The 9,050-nt window shown below is 61.6% G+C and overlaps 3 protein-coding genes across 3 annotated transcripts in view; all 3 read right to left on the bottom strand.

Moving 5' to 3' along the window:
• The window catches only part of JMJD8 (jumonji domain containing 8), a 2,265-nt gene extending 2,023 nt beyond the window's left edge, over positions 1-242 (bottom strand). Inside the window, exon 1 of the mRNA XM_008579186.1 lies at positions 16-242. Coding sequence (XP_008577408.1) covers positions 16-242 — 227 coding nt within the window. The remainder of the gene's footprint in view (positions 1-15) is intronic.
• Positions 243-351: 109 nt separating this feature from the next.
• WDR24 (WD repeat domain 24) lies at positions 352-6,177 on the bottom strand. The gene is made up of 10 exons (XM_008579161.1): positions 5,118-6,177; positions 3,885-4,062; positions 3,061-3,733; positions 1,989-2,107; positions 1,790-1,911; positions 1,591-1,695; positions 1,164-1,501; positions 816-1,000; positions 515-732; positions 352-406 (listed from the first exon to the last, which is right to left on the bottom strand). Exons 1-9 carry the CDS (start codon positions 5,596-5,598, stop codon positions 564-566), a joined length of 2,370 nt encoding a protein of 789 aa, XP_008577383.1. The 5' UTR covers positions 5,599-6,177; the 3' UTR covers positions 352-406; positions 515-563.
• FBXL16 (F-box and leucine-rich repeat protein 16) overlaps positions 6,017-9,050 on the bottom strand; it is a 15,620-nt gene continuing 12,586 nt past the window's right edge. The window contains exons 6-8 of the mRNA XM_008579185.1: positions 8,607-9,035; positions 6,723-6,888; positions 6,017-6,203 (exon numbers count right to left, since the gene is read on the bottom strand). Coding sequence (XP_008577407.1) covers positions 6,017-6,203; positions 6,723-6,888; positions 8,607-9,035 — 782 coding nt within the window. The remainder of the gene's footprint in view (positions 6,204-6,722; positions 6,889-8,606; positions 9,036-9,050) is intronic.

Here is a 9,050-nt window from a genome sequence, read left to right as displayed (position 1 = left end):
CCCGGCGCCGCTCACCACCCCCCGTCGCCCGTATCTCCGGAGCCGGGCCGAGATAGCGCCGCCAGCGCCGCTAGCACGGCCAGCGCCCGGAGCGGGAGCGCCATGAGCCCGCCGCCCCACCCGCCGCGCAGCGCTGGCCTCCGCGTCGTCGAGGCAACGGCTGGCGCCGGGACAGCCCGGAAGTGGGCTTCCGCGACCCGCCCCGGAAGTGCCATTTCCGGAAGGCCCCCGCCGGTCACCATAGCGACACCACCCGCCCGAAGGCCCCCGCCCTTCTCCTGACGCTCGACGGGCCGGCGCGCGGGTGACAGCAGCCCCTACAGCGGCTCCGCTGCTTTTATTGGTACACAAGCCCCTGCCCCTCCACCCCGGCACAGGTCAGGAAGGCCAGTGTAGCCTCACAGGCCTAGCGCGGTTCCTACGGAGCTGCGGGGACCGGCTGCTTTTATTGGTACACAAGCCCCTGCCCCTCCACCCCGGCACAGGTCAGGAAGGCCAGTGTAGCCTCACAGGCCTAGCGCGGTTCCTACGGAGCTGCGGGGACCGCGGGCAGGCAGGCCCAGTCAGGAGTACTCGCAGAGGTGGCCACAGCCTGCGGGGCAGTGGGAGCTGCCCTCCAGCCACTTCATGATGTGCTGCAGGTGGCCGCCGTGGCTGCAGCCCTGGCACCACACGAACAGACCCTTGACCACGTGGTGGCAGACAGCACACATGCTGGCGCAGCGGTGGCACCTGCGGGTGGGAAGGTGCCTCAACTGGGGGTTCCAGGGCTGCCTGCCTGTAGGCCCCCACCTACCTCTCCCCCACTGCCCCACCTGTCGCAGACCCAGCCCCGACTGCTCATGGGCCGCTTGCAGTGGCTGCAGTTGACGTGCAGGGTGGTGGAGGCCTGGTTGAGGCAGCTGATGGCGCGGCTGGTGCTCAGCTTGACCACCTCATTGGACACGTTCCAGAGACGGAAGCGCTGCAGCAGGTCGATGTAGGACGTGTACCAGTGTTCCTGGTGGGGGGAGGGAGGTGGTCACATTGGGAGTCAGAGGCAGCAAGGCAGAGGTTGGCCAGGCTCAGGCTGGGAGGCAGCAGCTTGGGTTTTTACCCAAAACATGCAGAGGCTGTGGGCAGCAGGTGTTACAGGGAGGCCCTGCCCCACCTTGGTCACACACCTGTGTCTGCTCATCGATGTCCTTGCGTACCCGTTCACCCACCACGATGAGCACTGACACGGCCATCTGCACGTCACCTTGCTCGGCGTAGAAGTGCAGCATGTCTCGCACCAGTGTGCTGAAGAAGTCGGGCGGCAGGCGGCTGTCATAGAGCGCATGCGAGACAGACAGGAGCGAAAAGGAGTCCATGGGGGCCAGGGAGGCTACATCCGCCTCGCTGCCGCTCACATGTGGCGAATCGGCCTTGTCCTGCAGGTGTTCAGGCCCAGGCGGTGTGTCCACAATCTCATGGCGCAGCGGGAAGGCCTCCTGTGGCAGTACATACTCGGGCTCCTCGGCTGGGAGGCAGGGGCCGGGCGAGGTGGGTCTGAGACTCTGTCTTCCATCTGCCTTCCAACCCCAACCCCACCCCGAGATCCCCACTCACACTGCGTGTGTTCTGGGTCCAGCAAGTACAGCTCGTCCTCCTCGCCCTCCACATCTCCCAGCAGGTAGTCAGCGGGCACATCACTGCCCTCAGTTTCCTCGTTATCTGTCCGGCAGGGGAGGGAGGGCATCAGGGGGGGCTCGCTCTGGGATGTGGCAGCCCCACCCCCATCAGCACCCCCTGCCCGCTGTTCAGCTACCCTCATTGGTGACCAGTGTGGCCGAGGACTCGAGCAGAACCGTGTCGCTCCGTGTGTCACCTTTGCTGCGGTCTAGCCGGGTCTCGCTGCCCAGCCCTGGGGCCATATCTTTCAGGCTGAAACTAGGGGCAGGAAGGGCAGATGGGTGGATGGGCTCCAGCAGTCCCACCCTCTAGGGAGAGCCAGCTCAGGCGTCTACCTGTTCATGAGCGGCAGGCCACAGGAGCTGCCCTTGCCCACGCTGTGGTTAAGGTTGGTGGAGGGCACCAGGCCAGGGCTACAGTAGATGATCCGGAGCATGGTCCATGTCTGCGCCACCTAGGAGTCGTACATGTCACTCATGAGGTCCTGGGCACCCAGTACCCCATGCAGGCCCCCTGGCCTGGACAGAATCACAAACCCTCAGCATTCAGCTGTCCCAGGGACCTCATGTGCTAGTCCACCCTAGGTGGGGAAACAGACCTACAGGAAAGACAAAAACATCAGTGTCGGGCCGGCCTGTGATCTGCGCCACCTAGGAGTCGTACATGTCACTCATGAGGTCCTGGGCACCCAGTACCCCATGCAGGCCCCCTGGCCTGGACAGAATCACAAACCCTCAGCATTCAGCTGTCCCAGGGACCTCATGTGCTAGTCCACCCTAGGTGGGGAAACAGACCTACAGGAAAGACAAAAACATCAGTGTCGGGCCGGCCTGTGACTCATTCGGGAGAGTGCGGTGCTGATAATACCAAGGCCACGGGTTCGGATCCCATATAGGGATGGCCGGTTAGCTCACTGGATGATCGTGGTGCTAACACCACCAAGTCAAGGGTTAAGATCCCCTTACCAGTCATCTTTTTTAAAACAAAAAAACCAAACAAAACCAAACAAAAAAAACCCATCAGTGTCCATCCCAGAGCAGCACAGGACACAGAACTGGGAGACAGCCAGTGGAAATGGGCGTGGGAAGCAAAAGGGGAACACAGGAACAGCTCGCACCTCACTGCAAGGCCTGATGCCTGATCCAAAAGCAAGAATGAGGCAAAAGACGGGGCTTTAGCCACAAGACTCCCCAGACCTTCACCCCCACAGAGGACAGCCCTGTGGTTTGGTCCTCTCTGGGGCCCCAGATGATCTTGATACCCTCAGTTTCTGGGCCAAGGGCTGATGGTGCGACTGGCCAGAGCCAAGCACTGAGCTTGGGGTGGAATGTGGGTGCACCTGTCGGAGGAACCAGCCCCTGCCCCAAGCTCATGGCCCCTGAGCACCCTTAGCCCAGCTCCACCTACCTGGTTGCGGCCGAGCTCCCGGGCGACCCTGGCATTGTGGTCACAGAGCTCGGCCAGTGGCCGTCCAGCCAGAGCATAATGCTCAGCCGTGTCTACGAACCAGCTCATGCTACCTCCACCAGGCTCTGTCTCAAAGACGCTAAGGGTGCTGGAGGCCAGGCCTGCAAAGGGCTCGGCTGGGTCCAGCTTGCGCTTGAAGAAGATGGGGTGGCGCCGGTCACCGGCATAGGGCTTGCGCCCTGATTCAGCAGCCACCAGGCTCTCCTTGGCAGCAAAGGCCAGGTCTCCGAAAAGGCCATAGCAGAGGCCCTCGGGGTTGGCGCGCTCCACAGGCTGGCTGGCGTCACGGAACAGGTGCTGGCACAGTGTGCTGTCCTTGGAGCCGGACAGCAGGAAGGAGGGGTCATGTGGGTGGCGCCATGCAATGCCCGTTGTGACATCACGGTGCTCCTCAAACATGGCAGCCGGCACGAAGGGCCTGCGCACGTCCCACACGTAGATGTTGTGGTCCACCATCATGGAGCATGTGGCCAGGTGGTGGCGGCACTCAGGCCGCCACTTGACACGAGCCACAGAAGCGATGGTCTGTACGCAGTGCATCTCCTTGGCGCGGTGCGTAGTCATGTCCCAGACCTTTACCATCTTGTCGCGCCCGCCTGTGGCCAGCCAGCCCCTGCAGGGGGGGCCCCACCCAATCCCTCAGTGACCTCTCCTGGGACAGAAGGGACGCCCAGCCCTGTGCTGCCCACTCTCTGTCTCACAGGTCTGGAGGCAGCGAGAGCCTTCTGTGAGCCCCACTGCCCGCCCACATCCCCACACCACACCTATCCTCGGGGTGCCAGTCGCAGCAGAAGACGGGCCCATTGTGGGCTGTGAACATTCTCTCGCATCGGTCAGGCCGCCGGATGTCCCAGAGCTGCACGTTGCCATTCTCGAAGGTGGAGGCAAAGGTGAAATAGTCCCGGATGCTGAACTGGACATCCCGCACACTCTCAGACTGACCTGTGGGCAGGACGTCAATGGAAGAAGAGGTGAGGGGCCCATAGAGGGAAGAGCCCTCGGAATAGTTGGGGAATGATGTCACACACCTGCTTGTGGCCCAGGCCAGCAGTCCCAGAGGGTACGGTGGACATCCTCAAGGACTGCCCAGGGTGGACAGGAGAGGGGAGTGGCCACACAAACAAAAGCCTGGGCTGGGGAGCAGGACACCGGGTGGTGTTTGACACCAATTCCTGGGCCTTGATTTTCCCTGGATTCTGTATGCTACGTCAGTCCTTGGACAAAGCTGTGAACCAGTGTCAGGATGTGGCATCTGGGCATTATGAGAATAAGAGCCCTATGTGGCCATCTGCCCACACTCCCCTGGGTGCACTGAGGCCCCATGGGAAGCCCAAGGAGTCACTGAGGCAGGTGCCCCAGTCTCTGCCCAATCCCTTCATCTCCAGCTGCAGCTACCAGGTCAGCCCTAAAGGACTGGAGAGCTCAGGGTCCAGGTCCACCCTGGTGGACCACCACATCAAGAGCCTGAAGGGGCAGTGCCTGGCCTTCTCCAGCACAGGCAGCTCCCCATCTGTCTTAAGAGGTCCCCAAATTCTCTGAGGCTCTTGAGGGCTCTGTCTTGTGCTTCACTTGGTCTCGCCAAGGTGGACAAGTGAGAGCTGTCTCAGAGCCAGCTACTAGGAGCTGGTCCTGTTAGGAAGAAGTGAGATTAGGAAAGGGGGGTAGCACAGCAAACCCTCTGCCTGGCCACCCAGGCCAGCTGTGAGTCTGCTGGGGCTCTACTCTGCCCCCCATCACCCACCCAGTATCAATTCCTGCTGGTCACACCTCTTGCCTCTCCCCACCGACACTGCTCTCATCTAAGCCTGCCCCTGCCCCACCCCTACTGATGCCCACCCATTCTTCCAGCACTGGCTTGGCTGCTCCTGCCCCAGGAAGCCCTCTGGGAATGCATCTGAGGGCCTTCGATGCATGGAACACTTCACTTCTCAGTCTGCATGGGCAGGCCATGCCTGCAGAGACATGCATCTGCTCCGTCCTGCCTCTGTGGGCCTCACCTGAGAAAGTGCTGACAGAGTCCTTCCTGCGGAGGTCAAAGCACTTCATGAAGCCATCCTGGGAGCCACTGAGCAGCACGTGGGCCTCAGTGGGGTGGAAACAGACTTTGTTCACCGTGCGCTTGTGTTCTGTGAACAGCTGGTCCTGCTTGTTGCGGGATGGCCTGCCCAGGTTCCATGTGACCACCACACCATTGGTGGCCGCTGTGGCCAGCAGATTCTCATCCATCTGGTGCCAGACCACATCGGCGCAGCTCAGGTTGAGTGAGGGCTTGCGACCTACACGCAGGTTCAGCTTCTCCACGAACTGCTCCTCCTCGATAGCATAGATCTTGAAGATGCTGCGGCCTGCCACGACCACCTGTGCCGCATCACGGCATACACTAATGGCGTTGGCCGGTGCATCCAAGTGGCAGTGCATAGTACGGCCCATCAGCGTGCTGCCACCCAGGGCCGTGGTCACACGGGACATCTTCTCCATGGCTGCACAGGTGGTGGGGGCAGGAGGTCATTGAAGTGAGCTGGCTTGGTCAGACTGGGTGGGTCTGTCAGTTCAGACCTTTCACCTTTCAAGCAGTTGGGTACCCAAGAACTGCTTGGGCATGGGCTGGTCCGTCTTGGGGGACTAGTCTGACAGTCCGTCAGCCAGTCAGTCTGCTAGACAAGTTCAGACTCACCGGAGCCGAGCAGTCCAGCTCATCACCCTGGCTGGAGAGTCAGAGGGCTCCGAGACTGATCCAAAGCCGGTCAGTCCCTTGTCTGACTTCCCCGGAGGAACCTACCCGGTCATTTCCAACCCAGGCCGTCTCTCCATACCCCCATCAGACAACTCTGGGCCACTGGACCCTCGGTCAGCCAATCTCAGCAGGGGAGCGAGGCGGCTCCCGCCGTCCACGCGGTCAGCCCTGGGGGCCTGCGAAGGTGGCGGGGCTCGGGGACGAGAGGGGAGGCGGCCCAAGGGCTAGAGGCGTCCAGGGGATCGGGAGACTGAGGCGCCGGGTGCGCAGAGGGGCTTCAAGGATCGAGCTGTTTAAAGAACAGGAGGGCTCTGGCGGTGCCGCCGCGGAACGGAGCACCGAGCGGCTGCTGCGGGGCCGAAGCCGGAAGGGCCGGAAACCTCTCCCTCCGCGGCCACTTCAGTCATTTACTGAAAGCGTGCGGCGGCTCTTCCCACCCGCCCTTGCCGGAAGCGACGCTTCTCTCGCCCATCCTCTCCGGAAGCGGCCCTTCTCTCTCCCGCCCTAGCCGGAAGCGGTCCTTCTCTCTCCTGCCCTCGCCGCCGGAAGCGGGCTCGAGCTCCCGCCCAGGTCGTTAAAGTTCCGGATCAGAGAGCCGCGCGGACGGAGGCGGTGACTGCTCCAGGAGTTTGCGCGCCGCACCGGGCCCTCGGTCCCTCCTGGGTGGTTTGCAACGTGCTTGTTTTTTTTAATCTCAGCATTTAACGCCAGTGCTATTCCTAAGCCCGGGTCCGTCGGCAATGCCGCTCGTCCCTGAGCGAGCCCGCGTCCCTCGATTCCTCTCCGGCTCCTCGCTCGCTCCCGCGCCTCGCCGCGGCGGGGCCCGGGAGCCCCCTGGTGTGGACTCCGCCTGGGCTGCCCGCCCGGCCTCCGCACGCGCCGCGCCTTCTCTTTGCAGCTGCGTTCTCTCTCACCCCTTCGGATGCGGCCCACACGCCGTCGCAGAGAGGCCTTCCCTGCCACCACATCATGTGTAACGGGGCCTCTGCAGTCACTGTCGCCTCCATGGCACTCGTCACGGCCTGCTCCGTGTGCTGGTTGCCGTCACACACGAGTGTGAGCTCCACTGGGGGAGGTGTCGCGCCTTTCTTGGCCCCCACCGAACTTCCAGGACCTGACAGAACCTGTTCCATCAGAGGCCTTCTCTCAGCCTCCCTCTCCTGTGTGTGAGTCCTGGTCTGTCGTTGGAGCACTGCGTAATCTTTTAGGACACGCTCGTTACTCTCAGCGTCAGTTACGCTGTACAGAGAACAGGGCTGAGTTTTGCCTTTCTGGAAGAGTGGGTTAGATCCCACTCTTCGAAAGAGTATTATGTGTGATGGCTTTAGTGGCTCGTCTCCCCCTTTAAGCAGGGGGAGGTTAGGGACCGTCTTTGTTTGTCACTGCTGAGTTCACAGTCTGGCACAGTGGCACCCAGCCTCCACATGTTTGTTGAAAGAAGGAATAAATCTGATGAGTCGAGAGTGCAGAGAAGCCAGATACCTGGGCTGCCCAAGGCAGATATACCCTCCCGTGCGACGGTCCGATGATCCAAACAACTCAGACGCATGTTTTTACAACTTTTTTGATATATATTTTTATAAACAGGTCACGTGATAAAATAGCACAAGAAACACTTACCAAATATAAGGTTATATCTTCCGCATATACAGGAGAATGAGGTCGTTATGTACAATAAGAAAATGATTTTAGGGGTTGGTTGGTTTTGTTTTCCTCTTTCCCCGTAAGTTTTCCTCCTACAGTCGTTGGAAATATCACAGCTTCAGTTGCATTAATACTTTGGGCAAATGGACAGCTGCCCCTACCGGACTAAGGGGCTGTGGGGAGGAGGGGCTGAAGAAACTGGCTCCTGACCACTTCAGCCCTGGAGCCTCCCCAGCCGGCACTCCAGGGGCGGGAAATCTTTGGGCTGTTGAACACAGTTCTCTGCTTCAACAGCATCTCTCTCACTTTCTCTCTCTCTCTCTGGCTCTCTGGAAACTGGTTACTCTCTTCCAACCATATGGGGTGTCCCAAGATTGGGTGTGGGTGCTGTATCTCCTGGGGCTCAAGATTGGGATGGACAGGGGTCCCAGCCCCCTCAGCAATTGCCAAGATGTGCCAGCATCCCCCCAGGACTTCCAAATGTCTTGGGATCGGACAAAACACGGTCAGATCCCATTTGAGCAGGCAGAGGTTTGGGAAGCTGGGAAGGGGGGGGCTAGAAAGGAGCCCTCCCTCCTCAGGGTGTCAAGGATGTGCTGGCCACTGGAAGATCAGAGTCGCTGGTCAGTGCTGATCCTGACCCTTAGCTGGGCCCCCTTCTGCAGCTTCCATCTGATGAGACCCGCCCAGGGTGAAGCGTGGTGCTGAGAGGCCTGAGCTCAGCTGGTTGCAGGGGCTGAGGTGTGGGGTTGACCTAGGCTGCTCTCAAGGCCTGACAGCCCTGAGGGTGGCTCCAGCTTGGGGTCTCAAAGTGCCTTTACCACCTCTGGGTAGAGATTGACTGGAGCTGGCTGGGCTAATGTTGATTATTTGAAGGTAGTCGTCAGCCACTCTACCCCACTCCCACGCCAGTTCTGTTCCAGCCTGGCCAGGGTCCAAGGACATCTAGGTCGGGTAGGGGTGGGGGGACGGACCAGGACTGCCCTACACAGCGGCGAGGAACAGGGGAGGCCGTTTGGGTCAGGCTGGCATGGGGGGTCGGGGGACGGGCGGGACTTGGGCTCCTCAGTGGGCCATGGCTTTGGCGGTGGCCTGTTTTCCCTCGCACCCCTCGGAGGGCTCCAGGCGCGGTGCAGTGGAAGATGCGGGAAACCCTTGGGGCTCTTCCGGGCCCCTGTGTCCTGGGGGACCCGGCCCCCTCCCCGAGTCCCTTTGGGCCCTGCCCGGGATGAGGGTACAGCGGGGAGACAGAGCGGGCTGTGGCGGGGAAGGCGGCGAAGGCTGCCGTCTGGCGGGCTCAAAGCGCCCCCCAAGGCCGAGCCCCGCGCCCCGCAGCGGGCGGGCGAGAGATGGCAGCGGCTGTGGCGAGGTGGAGGGCGGGCGTGCAGTGCGGGCACGAAGGACATGCACAAAAGTCCCCGAGTGCGCTTGCGTGCGTGGAGCTGGCTCCACGCACCGTCCCCCTGCCCGAGGCGGGGCCGGGAGGGGGGCGGGGGACGGGGCCTTCCCCCTGCTCGCTCCGCCTCCGGCGCGGGGCCTGAGGCGTGGAGGC

This window comes from Galeopterus variegatus, unplaced genomic scaffold, assembly GCF_000696425.1.
Source record: "Galeopterus variegatus unplaced genomic scaffold, G_variegatus-3.0.2 Scaffold1825, whole genome shotgun sequence".
Taxonomy (NCBI): Eukaryota; Metazoa; Chordata; class Mammalia; order Dermoptera; family Cynocephalidae; genus Galeopterus; species Galeopterus variegatus.
The sequence above is the reverse complement of the archived record's forward strand: the minus strand, read 5'-3'. Positions and strand labels throughout refer to the sequence as shown.

Bases quoted from the DNA above. Each gene is read 5' to 3' on its own strand.
- WDR24 (XM_008579161.1), bottom strand. From the start codon at position 5,598: ATGGAGAAGATGTCCCGTGTGACCACGGCCCTGGGTGGCAGCACGCTG. The intron at 2,108-3,060 runs GTAGGTGGAGCT...TACGACTCCTAG, and splicing joins GGGAGCTCGGCCGCAACCAG to GTGGCGCAGACATGGACCAT. The intron at 1,696-1,789 runs GTAGCTGAACAG...CCTGCCGGACAG, and splicing joins CACACTGGTCACCAATGAGG to ATAACGAGGAAACTGAGGGC.